This window comes from Prosopis cineraria, unplaced genomic scaffold (assembly GCF_029017545.1).
Source record: "Prosopis cineraria cultivar Desert tree isolate PC_DT_omini unplaced genomic scaffold, ASM2901754v1 PC6, whole genome shotgun sequence".
NCBI lineage: Eukaryota > Viridiplantae > Streptophyta > Magnoliopsida > Fabales > Fabaceae > Prosopis > Prosopis cineraria.
Window position 1 is genome coordinate 6,909,339 of NW_026555337.1, and position 19,926 is coordinate 6,929,264.

The window sequence follows — 19,926 nt, forward strand, 5'->3', positions numbered from 1 at the left end:
TATATAATACTCCCTTCATCTCAAATTATGCAACATTTTTAAGTGAGATTCGATGTCCCAAAATACAATGCATTTTGAGAAGATTAATATTTCATTAAATAGAGTTATTTCAATGCTACCTTTTTATCTCTCTATAATTAATTTTCATTATTTCTCTTTCTAATATATAAAAATTTTATATTTTTATTTTAAAAAAATAAGAGTATTTAGCGTATTTAATGATGTTTATTATTTATTAGTACATAAAATTTTATCTAAAAAGATTTTATAATTTGTGATGGAGGGAGTATAAAAGAATTGAACCATTCGTGAAATCATAAACGAGATTATATAATTTAATTTAATGTATTATGTTGATTATAAATCTTGGCATGGCTGATGATCGAGTCCCCAGAGAGGAATCATTTTTCAAGGATTATGGTAGGGCTAAATGCATGACACCCAAATCTAATTTGACTATTATGGATTTGAGTGATGACCACATTTAAATATGTGAGGGATTTACATGAAGACAAATATTCGAAGGATTAAAGAATGCCATTGGCTTATCGGAATTAGAGATGAGAGAAAATAGCGAATGGAGAATTGTGTACGAAAGTTCTACGTAAAACGTTGGTGTTTGTCATCTTTTGTGCATGTGGGAGAGTTGACACGTACGTTTATTTTTAACAACACTTGCACAGAACCAAAGAATCTTGGCTCAGATTACGCCTTTAATTATTAATTTAATTATAATCAATCATATATAATTTATCTTTTGCCGGTTTTCAAAGGTCCACTGTTCACACACACATGCATGAAATTTATTATCATTAAGTTTAATTTCTATTCAATTAGGATTGGAACTTCGTGCTCATGTAATTTAATCATATGTTTTGAGCATATAATTTGATGGATGCAATAGGCCAGTGTTTATAAGACTAAATTAATGGTATGGAATAGTATCTTTCAAGGGTCGTTATAAGTATAATTTATTATTGCAGATTTTCGTGAATTGCGCCAGGTTAATCAGCCACCATATATATCAAAGTTAGGTTATTAATTAGGTTTAGGGAACTATGTAGTGTGGTTATTTTCTTCTTTCCACGCACACACCGTATGTGGTAATAGTAACAGCTAATAAGTCATTTGGCTTAAGATCACTCTAAAGAACTTAGTACTGATCAAGACTTGTTTTACTGGGCAGACAAAATGGCGTTGGGAAGTTCTAAGAAAAAAGATTTCTATGTTCCAACTTTTTTTTTTTTTATTCTCGTATGTTTATGTAATGCCAAGGAACGTGGCTCTATATCTACAGGATATACAGTTTTATATTTAATGTTATTAATCTCTCGTCAATTGTACTACATATAGTTGATCCTGAATATATCTGAAATTTTAAACTAGATTAATTTCAATTTGAAGAGGGACAAAATTCTAAAATAGATTAATTTCATTTTTAATAATATATTGATAGCAGAGAAGTTTTTTTTTTCATGGCCCAAAATTCTAGGAAATCTAGAAGTATATTACCAGTTTATCATTTCTTACTAGACTAATCTAAACCCCCATTGTATGATATTATTATTACTATATCTAAGAATTTGAATTCAAGATCTCAGTATAAATTGATTTAACTCTTTTGATCAGTTGAACTAAACATCCCTTGATTTCTTAAAAAAGAGGTTTTTAAAGTTACATTGCATGGTGTATATTATATTATGAAAACATATCATGCCTATATTTAATATCCAACGGTATTTAATTTCAAGCAAGATTATCTTTAATAAAATGATACATATGCATAAGCAAAAATAAAAAAGAAAAATTACAATGGTGAGGTATATTAGGTTGGGGTTAAATACAATGGAAAGACCTGGAGAGGAATTGAAATAATTAAATTTTTTTGTCCAATAATTGAAATTCTGAAAAATGTTGAACCAGTCAATACTCCAATAAGAAGAAAATATCCAGATATTAAACGTGGGTGAATAGAAGCTTGCCTCGTCAACTTAATTAAAGGAGAAAAAAAAAACTAGATGACCTTCAAAGAGCCAAAATTCAACTCTTTTATTGTACTGAAATAATTGATTAATTCTACAATATATTCTTTAAAAGTTTTTTTTTGGAAATATAATTAAAAATGATTCCACCATAAGTAGTTGGTATAATTGGAGAATTCAGGCCACAAAAAAAGTTATAATTGGAGAATTATTAATATGTAAGCCAACCTTTAGCGCGAAGAATATATGCGGTCAAATATTCCTCTTATTTAATCAAACATGACAAAGGGAGCAATATTCAATGAAGCAAGAAAAGAAAATGATTAATAAGAAATTGCCCATACCGAGATAGCAACATTGACCTCCAACAAATGAATGGACAGAGTTATTTTTTAACCCAAAAAAAAAAAAAACCTTTATTTGGAAATCAGATTTCTAGTGTCCCAGACTCCCCAGTAGAGCGTTAGAGACCTTTGTTTCTTCACAAAAGGCAACACTAATTTGTAAGGCGGGTTTGCCTTTTATACCCAAACAAAATTATGGTTTTTGTTTGCTGAAAAACCGACATAAAAAACATTTTTCATTATAGTTATGAAAAACTTATTTTTTTCCAAAAAAAATTCTTTTTTTTTCCATGTCAGTTTCAAAATAAATGACATAGAATATAAATATCACATCAGTTTTTTTAAAAAAATTAACAATTAGTGATAATTCTTGTAATAAGTGAAGAAAATTTTGATCTTTTCACCAGAAATTTTTTTTTGAACTTTTCTCTCTTGAATTAAACTAAAATTTAAAAAAAAAATTGGACTCATCTGAAATTAAGTTTCTACAAAGATACTTAACTGAAATTTTTTCAAAATCCTTCTTGTAATAGGATATTGTTAAATAAAATAAATGCCACATGTTAAATAACATTTACATAAATACTTGTAAATTATTTAAACAAACCCATGCACCTATAATAAAATATGAGGCTGATACAACAATTTTACCAACTCAAGTTGCTGTAAATGTAAAGAATGCTTTTAAGAGTTATTTTCAATTAAGTCCAACAAAGGTACAGTAGTACGTGGCCAGCATGGCGGCGACTCTTTTGTGAACAAATTCAGTGACAGAGAATAATGCCAAAGTGTGAGTGAAGATGAAGAGAGCAACATCCCCAACGATCTCACATGCTCCCTTGTTCTCCGGAGTCTCTCACTATCATTATCTGCCTTTCTTTTACTTCCTTATTAATTTACATAGCTGTCAGAATCTCCAGAAATTCCCTTCACCACAACAAAACATAACAAAAATATCATATCATTATCATTATATTACTATGCTCGAAGCTTTGTTTTTTATTGTTATGTAAATTTTCAAGGTTAAAAATAAACAAATATAGAAGCATTGTGCTGTCGTCTTACACTACAATCAAATTGCCATAGATGATTAAACTTTTTGGATAACTAGAATCAGGTAAAAAAAAAAAGGAAAATGTTAAAAATCACCCCCATTTAAGATAAAACACTAATTAAGACAGCACTATATTTATATATCATATCAGTGCTTACATAGCGATTTTGTATGCATATTATTTTTCCATTAAAAAAATTCAATCACTAGAAAACGATGATAAGAAGTATAGAAAAGACATGTTAAGGGTAATAAATAACGTTGCTCTATTTGTTTCACTTTCACAATTAACTTAATTAAGAGCCTAAATGCAATGCTAAGATATTACTTTTTCCTTTCCTTTCCTTTGTTTTTTTAAGTCACATTAAGAGGATATATTTCAACTTGGGCTAGCTTTAGATGGCTCACGGGATATTACTATTACCATTTCTATTGAAGTAAATTATGTCGATTTTAAGGGAGCATCAGGGTTTACTTCTTATTTTTAAAATTTAATTAATTTCTTATTAATATATAGAATAAGTTATACAAATTTATATTAATTTTACAGAAATCATGCAGAACTTTCTGTAGAAAATTAATGTACATTTTAAAATAAAAAAATTGTGCAATTTTTCAATTTTTCATTATTGATTTATGTAAAATTACTGGAAACTAATCTATAAATTTTCTTTATCATATGGTTTGTCTTGACTCTTGACACTGCATGCCTGAAATTTAACCCAAACTTTATTTAATACAAGTAATAATGATTAACTTCTTTTCATCAATTGGTCAATTTTAAAATCAAAGTTCCCGTTATGAGATTCTCACGGCACCAAATGGCCTTGTATTGTATACTCCCTCCGTTTTTATATATTAAAAAATATATATCAACCATACAGTTTAAGAAAATAAGTTACTTATAATAATTATATTTAAAAAAAATTAAACTAAAATATTCTATATTAATTAACATAAACATGCATTAGTAGTTTCTTGTTAGGGGTGATTTAGAAAATTCATAATACATACTTATTGAGATATGTGATTTTACTTATAAAAAAATACAAATCAAGGATACAGTTTTTTTAATAAATAAAAATAGAGAGAGTATTAATGAGGTATATAGTTTTTATTTTTATTTATATAATAAAAAATAAGAATATTCGGATTTTTTTGGCCCAGCAGAATATATTGAGATCTTAGATCTATATTTATTTTTTATTTTCATAATGAAAGCTGGCATCCACTTGTATGAAAATGTTGTCGTTGGATTCCCACACAAGATAAATATGTTTGTTCTGGCATCCACTAGCGTTCTTAATAAAATTAAATATTTTTATTCACAATTTTTATGTCTTTTTTTTTTTAATTTGAATATTTTTTTTTTGCGTAGTATCGCTTTTAGAAATAATTTTTTTAAAAGCATGTTAAAACCATGTTCAGCTTATATATATTGATAACAGTATTGAAGTACTTGAATCATTAATACTATCCTTTTCAATTTTCTAACAACAGTATTATAAATGCTGAATATTATAATACTGTTATGATTTAATTTGTTTAAACTATACTTTTTTTAATAATGTATGGAATATGATAATTGAGTTAGATTATCTATGACTTACAAATAGTGTAGTTTGATATGAATTTTGTAATTTATTTTGATATTGATCATTGATAATCGATAATCACATTTATATTGATATGTTAAAGATTGAATAATTTAAAATGCAAAACGTGATGTTGTGAACTCAAAAACAAAAAGAAACATCTTGATAAAGATTGTTCGCTCCTTGAAACATATATATGGAAAAGCAAATGGAACTCAATATTCTCTAAGAAAAATCATCAAGAAACTGATATTGGTTTCTACCCCCCCCCCCCAACAAACTCTAAATGACAGTCTACTACAAACCTCTTAAGTGAGGAAAATGAAAGATCTAAAGCTAAATGAAACTTCTTGAAGCAGGTTGGGTCCAACCCGACATTGATGGTTCAACAAATATCAATGGGGCGCTTTTGCTTGTGGAGGCCTCATATGTGATGATCAAAAGAATTAAATTAAAATTTTTTCAAATATCTTGAATATCATTCAAGCACAAGTATCCAACTCCTAAGCATCTTTGAGGGAATCAAGCTTTGTTGGAATGCTAAACTCACTAAAATTTACATCTACACTGAGTTTTTAGGAGCTTTGTCACTCATCCAACACAATTTTTACCATAATCATCACTTTCTAAAATCATTAATAAAATTAAAATTTTGCTATAAGAGATTGAATTATCATTTTTAACCACGTTTTTAGATAAGCAAATAAATGTGTTAATCTTCTTGCTCATGAGTCACCTAGAGGCAATTTTAATATTATTATCTACGATGATCCCCTTTGAATACAAAGATATAATGGTCTCTGATATGAGTTGATTTACTTGTTCCTTTTACAGTTTATCTATGGTCTTGTATAAAAAAAATGAATGATATTGATACGTGACAAAGATGAGAAAACGACAAAAATTTAAGGTGGAGCAATGGACCTAATTTTCTGTTTGAATGGGGAAATTTCAGGCTCCTCTAGTTCAACCCTGTTATAGTCCTATAATGATAATCTGTTCAGATTCTTTTATCATAGAAGGATAGGTTTGGTTACCAGTTGACATTGGTAATGATAATTATAATTATGAAAAAATGATAACAAGAATTTATAGGTGAGACTATGATTGATTACCACCCCTTTATTCCCAAAATACCCTCGTCTTCTTCTAACGTCATCCCGTCATCCCTATCATAAGTAGGGATAACCATTTGCTTTAATAGGCTAGGTACGGCCAAACTCCTAATCACATGTGACCCACAATTAAAATAATGATGATGATGAACCAGTTCCCGGCTTGTTCAGTCAAGAGGTTTGGATAAATTTGATTGTATTGGATTTTTTTCCTTTTATTGAGCTTGAAACATCATTTTGAGTTTAGCCAAAAAAAAGTTTTTTTGATCATTTCAACATTCATGATCTTGTCACTGAGATATGCAAAGACCTTAAGTCATGTTTGGTATGGAGGAATGAGGAGTGGTATTGAGATTGGGACTAACTAATCCTAAACTTTTATGTTTGGTATGTGAAAATGAAGATTTTAACCCCAATTTCAATCCTATCTAAATAAGATTATTTAGTACCACCACTCTCTTGATATTGCAAAATCAAACAAGGGATTTTTTTTTGTAAAGACCGAAATGCCCTTATCCTGCCTCCAATCCACTTCATCTTCTTCCTTCACTGGTTTGAGATCATCGTCGGCCTCAGTCCCAGATCCAACATCTTCAATTCGAGATATTCCATATCTAGCTCTAAAGGACGATCTTTATCGCTGCATTCACTCTAATCAATCATCTTCTTCTTCAGTTTGCTTGGATTTGTCGTACACGTTTGGTCTCTCACCTTTGTCTCCATCGTCTTCGATGCATTCTCCTTCTCTAATCTCGCACCCAAAGGTCTCTGGGTCTCGCAAACGCCACCACCTTCTCCTCTTTCATCTTGCAGTCACTGGCCTTTGAGTCTAACAAACATCACCCCCTTCTCCTTCTCTAATCTCGCAACCATTGACCCCTAGATCTCACAGTGAAGTGTGTAGCGTCATTTGAGAAAATGATACTCTGCTGCCATGGTCACTCATAAAGAAGGTGAAGGAGGATCGACCACAATTTTTTTTTTAATTTTAAAGGGTATTATAATCTTTTTATAATTTATGTTTAATTGTAAAATAAAATATTTCTATAAATATTACCTCATACCAAACATAAAATAAAACCTTATTTCTATTTTCAATTCCAATCCTAACCTCAATTCTAATACCAAATCTATGTACCAAAGAGCCCTAGGGTGCTGACGGTCTGCCCTACGATGACCCAAATCTCCATTTGCGACATTCTATAACCGTTCATGAAGAACAAATCCAAGAATTGCTTTGAATCTTACAAATCACCAGTTCAAAGATGTTAGTTGTCATCGACATAACTCATAAAGGAATCAATCTGAGCTGAGGCTAATGGAAAGAGGAAATAAAATTATCTTGTTTTCCATTCTCAGTAACTACTAATACCACTGCCTCCCTCGATCATGAGTTCTTCGTAACACAGTAATCAGTCTACTGGATTCTGCTGATACTAGTTGTAACTCGGCCTATATATGGGCATTATTATGTACAAACCAAACGTCTAGCTGGAATAGCCAATATATATATATATATATATATCATAACAATTATTGCAATGGCTTGAACAACTCGTTCCAGTACAAAATCCCTTTAACGTATCTTCCTAATAAATAAATTATAAAAAAAAGGCCAATTTCTGGTAGTGTAAGATACAGAGAACAAGAATAAATTTCAAGTTCTAATGACAGGACCTCTGTACAGCCCTCTTCTTATCACAAAGTCATCAGGAGGTTGAAACTCTTCCAACCAAGTCACGTCAGAAAATTCAACGCCATTCACTTGAAGCTGACCTGGTATTGAATGAATATTGTCCATATTATGCATTAACAGGACATGAGTTTACAGTCAAAACCGTCTCTAGCGACACAACGCAAGGTTTGTGTTACCTGGGAGATCTTTCCGGAGGGATCTCCGGAAGTAAGTGCAGTGTCTTCCATGTTCAGAAGAGTAAGGTGGAGACAATATATCAAGGATTGCACAAGGCGTTATGGCTCTAAAACAATGAATGTTTCCTCCACTGGTAGGATAAAGAACTGTTGCAGGGGTTGGGGCTGTCATCTCCTTATTCTTTACAAGCTTTGCAGGTCTAGCTGCAAATGAGACAGTTTGGTTTTGATCCAGTAAACCAAAATTAAAATGTCATTTTCAACAATTCCCGGAGAAGAAAATAAGAGATAGAACATTAAAAATGTCAAAAATAAAAAAGCAATTTTAAAGGCACCATCGATTTAAAAAAAAAAAAAACACCAGGCATGAATAACGTGATACCCATTACAATCCTTCCAGACCCCTTATTTTTCAAATGAATAAACTCATGATATGATTAAATAAATGCTCAACTTTCTATTCATCACGGTTTCTACTTCCCCCTTCAGAAAGTCTCTGGATCGTACCAGGATGCAGCAAATGAATGGACTTCCTCGTTCTATATGGCATCCATAATTTCCATGTTTTCACCAACAGGTAGGGGAAATGTACAGAGTCTAATAATACCAAGCCGATTCATTGATGGCTGTTGAACTTTTTTAAAAAAAAAAACCAACCACCAAAGCTGCTGAACAATATCAAAATCCCATCCGGACCATGCGTCCTAACTTATTTAGCTAGGATTCAGACTTGGTTTAAAAGCTCCACCCCAGGTCAAACTAGGAATGCATGGTACAGCTTGCCATGTTCTGAAACCTATGTGAAAGACTATCTAGGGCTTTTCTGACATTCAACAGAGTAGGCAGCACTTCTTTTGAGTATAGCCATAAGTTCAGTGAAGGTTCAGTCCCCTAGCAGCGCAGTAATCTCTTTCAACAGAACAGCAAGTTGACAACCCAAGACCATTGGCTGTACGTTATTCTCAATAATTGCTGGAAAGGTGGCAATGTTGGCACTGAGTGGCATGATAGAGAAGGTATTCTCAATGAAGATTGGGATTGGTCAGTGAGAAATAATTTAAAGAGGAGGCTAAACACAGTCTCACCTACGAATATAGGTCCTAAATTTTTTATCATCTTTTCTCCCTTTTCCTCTTCTCATCAAAACATAGTGATATGCTTTTTCCAGAAAGTACTCAAGCTAAAATTAGATAAGTAACATCTGCTTCATTTGTCTTCTATAAAATCTTACATTTACCATGTAGTTCCAAGCAAACACATAGGAAACAAAGTTTGACTGAACAAAACTAAGTAGAGAACAGACCTTCAGCTGGATCAGTAGATCCAGATAAATCAATCCAATCATATGATTTGACATGTAATGAACCATATAAAAGCTTGCTCAACACTGTCATTCCAGGATGGTTGTGGAGAGGAATTATAGATGAAGGTGGCATGCAAAAGATTCCTATCTGCAAAAGTAAAATGCAAATTTCCGGTCATATATCTATGTTTATAGCCAATTTAAAGCCTAAATTTTGTAGAAAGTGCTAACATTGAAACATATAGACTGTAACATAAAATTGAGAGCTAGTACATACAGAGAAGCTATCATCCTCATACAAATGTAAGTACTTGATTGGTGGCAATGATTGATGAGTCCCATTCCGTTCAAGCATTGAACTAGACCAATTACGAACTACTTGTGCCTCCTGTTCAAGACCTACATCAGATGGCTTGATTTTTTCTGGGCGGGAAAAACTGTGTCAACAGCTATAGTGAAAAATCTCAATTGAACATAGAAAATATCATATAGCACTGGCAAGAACTTTAAAAATTAATATGCTACAACAACTTTAAAAGAAAAAAAAGTATAGGCAAACATCAAAATCATTTGATCAGATCATAAGGATAACAAGATAACATGTTATGTGCCTGTATCTTAAAAAGATATTAGTACCATGCAGATGACATCCATGTACAGATAAACAAAAAAAGTATTTACAGATCATGCCCACAAACAACACATACAGAAAAACTTTAGCATGTTCAGTTGAGCGAATAACCATAATCCCTCCTTTTTAAAAGTCACAAACTTGCACGCATATCAATACGCATCATGCCTAATAAATTACCCAGCTCTAGAATCACTTCATAATTAGTAAGATAAACTTAAGAAGGGAGAATTTCAGTTATCTACCCCTATCATGTCCTCCAATTGCTTTGCAACCCCAAGCAGTTTATAAAAAAATTGCAATTGGCCCTATTGGCCAGAGTGCAATAAAATCTCCTCTATATATACAAACTTTAAATACATAAAATTACTAAAATACCCTTCCTGTGTTATTCAGTATCCCACTTCTGCTTCTCTTCATCTTCCTCAATGAATGTTCCATGACTTTTAAACTTAGTATCTGGTGCTACGATAAATTAAAAAAAAAATAACAGGTTTATATTTAACCAAAAAAAAAATCTAACTAATTCCCAAAACCAGATCAACAATACGAATATTCTCATCCAATATCAACATTTTTGTTCATGCAGAGTATAATAGCACCTATTGCACACCATAATTTCCCACAAGTGGGGGGATAGAGTAAAGCTTCATCTTAGCCCCTGTTGGCTATCATGTCTTTGACTCAAACCCTCCAGCTATTATTAGACACAAGGTAGATTCTAATGTCACTGCCTTGGACAGTCCTTATTGTTGGGTTAGATGTTTGAAGGTTTATCAAATATATTTGTTCATCCGATTTTCTTTCTTGTACATTGAGGCTTCCTTTTATCCCAACACCAAAAATAAATTTCGAAAGCCATGAACAGATTTATAGAAGAAAAATGGTGAGGGAAAAGGAATATTGAATAATATGAAGGGTATTATAGTAATTTCACGTAGCTAAAGTTTCTAAATTTAGATAACAAGGGGCTTGTTGTAATGTCCCAAGGAGTTTGAGTGTCAATAGAGATTTTTGCTCCTTACATTACAGGGATATCACGATTAGAGGCAATGTTAAGACTTCAAATAAGTTTTCAGAATAGGCCAGCATATCCCAATCATAGCCTCCAAATCCTAATCCTGTATAATGAAATTGGTTGTGATGACTGTGGACATACAGCCGTAATTGATATAAAATTACTTGACTCGGAAAAGAAAAAGAAATATTGAATTGAATTATCTTACATATTGTATGTTAATAAACGAGAAACATAGTAACCATGTCGGAAAAAATGTGTTGTGGTTCACTATTTAAACACCGTGAGATCATATTTCACAAGGACAATAAGTTTCAATGAGCATAAGCGTATAGATGACAATAATAGTAAAATCATTTGACATACATGAGGTTTACAAGAAAATATTCACAACTTAAATCATCTGCAAGTTTAAGGAGAAAGATATGATTCATCTCCTTCTCTTGAAAAGAAAAGGAAGGGGAAGGGGAAGAGGAAGGTCACATTTCTTGACTCAGAGGAATAACCAAAATAAATGACATGCTTAACCAAAAACCTAGAATACTCAGCTCCAAAAACCATTCTTGAGTCCTTCACTCCTTTGGAAGATGAATCCCTAAAAGTTGTTTTAATAAAAAGCACAAAGACAGGATTGAGGATGATGAAGAGGAATAGAAAAGAGAGAAATTGAGGTTGCATTGGCTTTTCATACATCATTCGTGCCACAAGAGATTGACAAAGTTTTTCATACATCATAAGGACAAAAAATTATCCGATTTTTTTTATAAGTAAAATACAGAGCTATCTACTCGATAATGTGTTCACGATTCCATCTATCACCCAGAAATCAGACGACAAAAAGGAAATATATTTTTAGGCATATAATAATAGCAAGCAGCAGACTTTAGGTGAGAGGTGCCAAATCAATACGTTAATGAGAATAACTCTATCTGCAGGTTAATTACATAGACATTATCATTATGCAACCAGGAAGCTGAGAAAACGAAGCTATGGGGTTGATAACAAGTATATGCATTAATGAGCGAAACCACCAACGCAAAAAAGCACATACCTAACTTCTCATGAACTTTTTCAATGGCTTCATCTGACACTGGTCCATCTGGTGAGAAAGATGCTTTGCAAAGCCTATAAAGTCTCTGCACATAATACGGCATCTTGTAAAGGTGTAACCAACTTAACTACTGAGACCAAAGCCTCAAATCGGCAAGTTGATAACACCTTCAGAGCAGATTACCAATTGCTATCAAACCAACAATAGTAAATCTACATGACAGTAATCCAATCTTTCACAGCAAATCTATGATGGCCTGTCTAACAAAAAATATGCAAAGATATGAGTTGCTACTTCATAGTTCATATTAGAGATATCACACCATGGTCAATGTCAAATAAGTATCATATAATCATATAAATGCAATACACATTTATGAAGCCAACAATTCATTAAAAAAAAAACACAAATAAGATTTAAGTGAATTTCGCTCTTTTACTTTCTCAAAAAATGCATCCCGGGAAACTAGAATCTACTTGTACACAGAAATTAACTCCTGCCCTTTATGATTTGCCTTCAACAATATCACTGCTTCCGCAAGGCCGCCCGCAACATAAATATAGTCATTTGGCAAACTCAAAGTAAATTCGAAAAAGAAAGACTTGATTGCATTTTTCCTTCCAGTTCATTAAAAGATGCATCCACGGAAAGTAGGTTTTGGGAACGGAAATTAACCAAACCCGCAAGCTATCCACAGGAAAAAGAAGAAAAGTAAAGTAAATTCTCCCTTTTTTTCTTCGGTTCCGAAGGGAAAACAGTTTGTAACGGATTCGAATGCAATAACCCGCGAATAGAACACTCATTTTCGGGATGCAGCAGAAGGTACTATTGAACCCGGGAAAAGATTACAAACAGTAAACAGAATGAAGACCAGAAGCTGACCGATGAAAGAAGTTAAACCGAGGACAATAGCAAGTCTTAGAAAAGATCAACAAGGTGAAGTAGATCAGAACCTCAGTGAGGTATAAGATTCCGACAGAAACAACGAAAAGGAAAAATAAATTAATTAATTAAAAAAGGAAAAACAGGAATCGAACGGAGAGTCAGGCCAGAGTACCTCGGACGTCCATGGCTGATGAAGAAGGAGTTTTCTTTATTAGGGTGGCAGAGAGGAAGGCAACGAAGGAGAGAGAGAAGAGGCGAAGCGTATGTGCATAGAAAGTAAGCGAGGGATCGCTAGTAAATATGGTGGAAACAGGAGGAAGCTGGGAGGGAGGCAGGAAGTGAAAAGGCCCAAGGAAGATCTCGGACACGTCATCGCCCTGAGTTCTTTTTCATTTATTTTTTTTTAATTCAAATTTAATCTGTGAACCTTTTATATGGACTTTAGAGCCGCTTGACGGCTTGAGCGTCTGTCCAAGAGAGAAATGGGCATGTGTACATAAATATTTATTTTGTTATTGCGCAGAATTTTCTCCTCACATGAAAAAACGTTTTAATTATTTTATCATGCTTAAACAATTGGTTATCCTTTTTCTTTTTTACTTGTGGAGAAAGTTATGTATTCATCATTCAACATTTACATTGTTAACATTATGAGCAATATTCTGAATATTATTTTGTATAGGGGGTTTAATATAATTCATTCACTCATATTATTTATAATTCAGAAACGGATTGCCTTGAAACTTCCATTATTTCAAAACGTTCAACAATGCTTGATGATAATTAAGTCGTTAGAGCAATCTTTAATATGTCCAACGTCTATATGCGAGGACAACCTATATAACGCCATGTTTGCTGCATGTTTCAGGGCGCCATTTTAAAGCTTCTTATTAGCACGATTTCTTCTATTAGGTTGTTCTTTTTCTTGTTTGTATTTATGCGATTCTACTCTTTGTTTCTCCATAAGAAAAGTTCCTTTAATCCTAAAAAGACGTCGCATGCGTGGCAGAATAATTTTAAGGACAATATCACCGAGCATGAGTTGGACCAAAATTGCTACAGTTGCTGCCAACGAGCCTAACCCTTTTCTGGACAATAACTATCTTAGCTCTTAAACCAGTTCTATAATAGGTTTTTTTTTTATATCACTATAATAGGTATTTAATTATGACTAAGTGAAATATTTATCTTTTTTGGTGAGCACTACGTGAAACATTTAGATTTGCAGACAAGATTATCGTGACAATGTGCTCTTTACAAATTGCAAAATATTAAAATTAAAATATTTTTATGGAAATGACAAGTATGGTCATTAACCTTTTTTCTCTTGAATATCCTGCTGTCTTTTTTGAAAGGAAAAAGGGGACCTTTCCGTGTTGGATTATTTAGACAAATTTTCCTATATTCTGATAGTAAGCCAAAACATGGAAAATATATTTTTAACAATAACACATAACACATTCTTGTTTGATTTTATTGATGATTATTACTATTATTCATTTTAATCTCAATTGTCAACTATTTTTTTTTTTTTAAATTTTCAAGATAAAGTCCAAATAATAAGACAATTCCACGTAGCAAACAACGAGGCCGCGGAGGTTCTAACATGTCCTAAAACCACACAAGTTTAATTATTTGTAAGAATCTAGAGTTGACTCCATATCTGTTTTAAAAACATCATATAATGTCAATTTTTATGCGCCCTTAATTTGTTTGAAAAAAAAAATTCCGATGAAATTCTACAGAATCTGAAGCGTGCGGTTGGAATGCGTTTTCGTTTTCATGCTCTCTTCAAGTAGCTCTGTGAGTTTTTTTCCTCTTTGAAACAAAAATAGCAAAATGTCTTTGATTTGTTTTTTTTTCATGAGTAATTTAAAAGCATACGGTTTTTTTTATTTGCCCATTTTCACCTGGCTTCATACGATACTTCTTAATTTATATCAGATTAGAAGTTGTCTGCATATACTAAGACAAGATCAATACATCCTATGAGACACTCTTATTTAGTGATTTATCGGAACAACGGAACGTATAAATGCACTAACGTTGCTTCAATTTAGATTTAATATATATATATATATATATGCGTGTATGATTTTTTTAACCAGTAATTTTTTTGGTAAAAGCAAATATATATTAAATTTAAAAAACAGATACAAATATCGAATGTATATTTGGAGCATACTCCCAATATTCCCTTGTAATATTCATAGTGTATGAATAGATTTCTATAACTTATAGAATTATCGGAATATAAACAGACTTAGTTACAAAAATAATCAGTGAAAAAGATGACGGAGATAAGATCAAACTGATTATCGTTAAACATTAAGTCATAAGCTGCAATTATGGATGTATACATGCATTAAAAAATAGCATGCGCTGAAAAATATAACCCAACAACAATAAAGTCAGGTGAGGAGGGACGTTTTAAGTTTGAGCTAAACTATGCCTAGGACTAGTCAATAGTAAAACAGTAGTGGATAATTACATAACTTTGATAAATTATTTTAATTTTTAACTTCTTTAGTTATGACAAAGTGGCATTTTTAAAGTCATTCAATTTCAGCGCTCATAAAAGTGATAAGCATCTTGATGAAATCTATGACGTCCAAATTTAATCTAAACTATCTATATTTTTTTTTTGTTTTATTTTATATTTATTAGTATTAAAAATTTAAAATTTATCAAAAATTTTAATAAAGCTGTTGATCTTTGGACAATACAAATTTAATTTAGATGATTCAGTAATATTAAAAAATTTTATATTTTTTTATAAATTAATTATCTAGATGTATTTTAAACAGTTCAGCTTCAATATTAAAATTTTTTAAAAAATTAAATTTTTATTTTGATAAATATAATATTAAAAAATAAAGATGATCTCCTAACTAGAACTTTCTAAAGAAATATTTTTTGGAAAAAACTAAAATTTGGAATTTTCAAGTTCAAATCATGCAGTGTAAATTTGGATGGTTAATTATAAAAATTATAAAAAATATATATTAAATTTAACTATTTAAATTAAATATGAACTGTTTAAATTAGTAATGAACAGTTATAAAACAAAATTATTAAATTTTTATATTAATAAATATGAATGATGAAATAAAGCTTTAAATCTAGATCATCCATGTTAAATCAGGATGATCCAGATCCATCAAGGATGGTAGTCATCAAAGATGAGCACTAAAATTGGATTTATGATGGAGAGGTAAGATTAGAAGAAAGTGACTGAAATGAACAGGATAAAGAGATGAGTTTACAATGTTATCGTGATCCTTGCGACCCAGGTTAAATCTATGTTAAGCCCACTTCTAGCTTTTTTTTTTTGGAAGAAAAAAATTACAAAAGCAAGCTTGACCGATTTAAAACAGATATAATTGAGCTCACAAACTAACAAAAATTCAATTTGTAAGGATTTAATTCATGATTCACAGGGAAGAACAAATTTCATTATCGATGTGTTTGATTCTGTAGAATAAATTATGATTGCTTAAATAGGAGCTTTCGAAATTAAGTCATTGTTAATATTAAAAGCATGCATACAAAAGTTCCACTTAATAGGTTTGACTGCGCCCAGATGTAATTAGTAATACTGGATCTCAAATAATTAAAGCAAAAGGTGTAATAAATTCAATCCTCACCAATTTAATTAATAGTCGTACAAAAAGTACGCAAATTATTCAAACTCTTCAACTTTAGCCTGGCTAGCTTCAGAAATTCCCATAATAGCATTGAATCAATATAAATAATTCTTGATAATAAATGACGCTTGAAAGGAGAGAAATAAATGAGAAATAAAAAGCTTACAGTATATATATCATTTTAATAATAACGCATGAATGTCTTAATAATATTTAATAAATATAAAATGTTGTTTAAATTTCAACAGGATAAATTTAATACAAAATAAATCTCAATACAATAAACTGTCATAAATAACACTATATCCTAATAATACCAAAATAATAATACTCACCCTATCACGAAAATCCTATAAAACTGTCCAAAAATGTTGTTTGGATAGGATATAAAATCGATTTTTTTTACTATCCAAACAGCCAACAAATTAATAATTAATTGTTGAGCTAAAATTATATTTTGAAATAAACTCCAGAAGATTACTTATAGATTCAATTTTATAATTAAATAATATATTTTATTTTTAAATAAAGTTTAACAAATTTAATAATATTAAATATAAATTTATTAATAATTTAATTTTAAAAAGTAATATTTTTTATGATAATATATACATCTAAAATTAATTTTAATATCCAAGCAGATTATGTTATAATATAATTAATTATAATTATAATCAAATTTTTTTATAATTAATTACACTTAAGTGAAATGCAAACGAGCCCTAACTACGATAACAATCCATCATGGGAGACCACGTTTGATTTATTGTAATTAAGCCAAATTCTTGAATCACAATGGTGTCGCTAAAACGCTACTCCTTTTCATGAATTCAATGAAATCATTGAATTCATGCACGCACGGCCATTTATCGCCAATCCAAGAGAATATAAATGTGTGTGTGTACACACACTACACGCACATTAAAAAAAAAAAAAAAATATAACTCACTTCAACGATGCCATTATTATATTCCACCAATTTACATGCATCGGTTTAATAACTTCTTTTTTGTATACACCTACCCAATGACAGAAGAATTAATTCTCCATTGCTTTTCTAATCAAAGACTTCAAATTTACTTGTCTTTAGCATAGTAAATCAAGGCTCAAATTTTAAAAAATAAATATTAATATGTAATCCCAATAAGATGATAGTCGGGCGTAAAAGAAAAAAATAACACAATACTCCACATTTGTCAGGAAAGGTTGATCTCCTCGGGTAAGAATATTTGACTCACAGCTCACATCGTGAGTTCAAAATCTCCATCATAGATAAGAGAATCTTGTTAGGGACTATTGGCATTTTTGGAAGCACTGTTTAAATTGAAGATATTTTTTAGTCCCCACAAACTTAACTCAGTAAACTTTATTTACTTTCACCCCATGAAAAGACTTCACATAGAAGGTATACAAACATTAGAACACCTAGCAAAGTAATACCATGATTTTCATCTTTAACCTTCAAACCCCTCATTGTTCACTGATGACAAAAATTCTGACAGCTAGCGTCCCAGCATATTTAATATAAAATGAGATAAATACTCCGAGCATTGTATCACTAAAACCATCAACCCCGTCCCCACGTACCCTGATTGTCACACCCCACTTCAACAAAAAGTATGACATCTTACATTTTTGAAAGATCGACTCTTCAGGGATCTTCAGGAACAGGAAGGTCCTCCTCCTCCGGCAAGTCCAAAACCCACTCTCCGTCGTGCCGGAGAACCATGCCCTTGTTCTTCTCCACCCACCACGACGCAGGAACTCTGCACTCTTCCTTCAAGAAGTCACACGATTTGTTCACCAGAGCCAAGCTTCTCCTCACCTTCATCTCAAACTCACCCTCACTCCCGTTCCATCCTCCAACCACGTGCAGCATCGCCTGCAAATTATGCCAGTCGCTCGGGTTCTTCGAGTCCTTCAAGAATGGCGATTTCCTTGTATCGATCTCCAATTCTGTTCCTGTCTCTGCGTACCCCAGTAACCTTCCTGGGTAATGTGGTATGAGATCGATCTTGTTCCTTATGTGCAGGACCTTCAGGTTGGGAAATTTCTTGAACCTCTCGTTGAATGCCCTGTTTCCGACCTGAGGAGACCCGAACACGAAAGCACATACAGGGACGTCGGTGACGCCATTTTCGACCAGGTCGAACCGCAAGAAAGAATGGATAGGCTTGCTCCTAGACTATGCCCAACCAGAATCACGCTCGGTTTTCTCGTCTTTGTAAAGATTCAACAAGTGTTTGATTTTGCTCTGAATTTGGGTTCTGACGCTCGTTTTTGTAAACGACGATTTAGGGTCCTCCGAGACGTAGATCGTTAGCCAACCCCTCATAACTTTCGGGATGTTCCCATGTTCTTCGTCGTCGTCGTCTTCACTGCTCCAAGAACCTTCATTTCCAGGGCTGATTTGTAGTTCTTCGAGGGTCCGAGGGCTTAACAGAGCTTTAGCAGAGTCGGGTTTAGCTCCCATGACATCGACCCACTCGTAATTCCGAGTCGTCCCACGCCAGACGATGTAGATTTCGCGGCGGCCCAAGGAGGCACTGACCTCGTCGGAGGTGACGGCGATGTAGCCGATCCAGTTAGACTCACGGTCCAGGACTCCCTAGACAAGGACTTGAGAAGAAAAGCCTCCGGAACACTGACTCTAGCGGTGGCATAAAGAAAAGACACGACGGTGTAATCATCGGGGCGGTCGAACATGACCTTTTGGAAGAAGGACTTCTTGCCGTAGCGGCTGGAGCCACAGAAGCGAGAGTTTGAGTCATTGTTGAAGGCGTCGTAGGTGGCCTGAATAAGGTCGCCGGAGCGGAGGATGAGGTTGCGGAGGTCATGGTCGAGAGGGTGAAGCAAACCTTCCCAGTCGTCGCTGCCCAAGAGTTCCGGCCACGTGGGGTTTTGTTGGGTGTGATCTTCAGCGTCGGCCATTAAAGCAGATGGATGATGAGTTGCAGAGAAATGGAGAAGATGAAGTAGTTGGGCCGTGTGGTGTGGTTTGGGGTTGCTGACTTGCTGTTGGGGTTAAAGGAAAAGGGAGGCAGATTAACACGGCTTGATGGGTTCTTGTGATAATGATGGCTATGGCTGCCCCACCACTCGCTGATCAGTGGCGACAATGCAGTGTGTTAGTCGGAGATTGGAATGCCATTGATGCTTTGAATAGTGCATAGGTTATGTATGGATAGTGGATTGGATTTTTATTTTGAGTAATAATCAAGAAACAGAAAATATTGTGGGGAAAAAAAATCATTATCTTGATCTGTCGTCCGTGTATAATACTATTAAAAGAAAAATATAATGAAATGAAAAGAAGACAGACTTTATATATAACGTTGTTGGAACAGAGGATTGATAAGACTGACATGGTAAAGAGACATGTGCCGGGGCTATTAATTTGATTATTGCAAGAGAAATGAAGAATGACAG

General features: G+C 32.8%; 2 protein-coding genes across 5 annotated transcripts; both read right to left on the bottom strand.

Annotated features, from left to right (window-relative positions):
* Window positions 1–7,578: 7,578 nt before the first annotated feature.
* LOC129313723 (plant cysteine oxidase 4) lies at window positions 7,579–13,181 on the bottom strand. Of its 4 annotated transcripts, none has more exons than XM_054957060.1 (6): window positions 13,023–13,181; window positions 11,966–12,225; window positions 9,543–9,688; window positions 9,266–9,413; window positions 7,963–8,166; window positions 7,579–7,866 (listed from the first exon to the last, which is right to left on the bottom strand). In XM_054957060.1, exons 2-6 carry the CDS (start codon window positions 12,066–12,068, stop codon window positions 7,748–7,750), a joined length of 720 nt encoding a protein of 239 aa, XP_054813035.1. In that variant the 5' UTR covers window positions 12,069–12,225; window positions 13,023–13,181; the 3' UTR covers window positions 7,579–7,747. The 4 variants fall into 4 exon arrangements, with proteins under 4 accessions (XP_054813035.1, XP_054813034.1, XP_054813037.1 ...); XM_054957059.1 differs by having other exon boundaries at window positions 11,966–12,221; window positions 13,023–13,175; XM_054957062.1 differs by having other exon boundaries at window positions 9,543–9,653; window positions 11,966–12,050; window positions 13,023–13,165.
* Window positions 13,182–17,824: 4,643 nt separating this feature from the next.
* Window positions 17,825–19,635, bottom strand: LOC129312610 (phospholipase A1-IIdelta). Its single transcript, XM_054955274.1, is given in 4 exon segments — window positions 17,825–18,649; window positions 18,652–18,711; window positions 18,713–19,095; window positions 19,098–19,635. Coding segments are annotated over 4 exon segments (1,275 nt in total). The 5' UTR covers window positions 19,429–19,635; the 3' UTR covers window positions 17,825–18,148.
* Window positions 19,636–19,926: the final 291 nt, after the last annotated feature.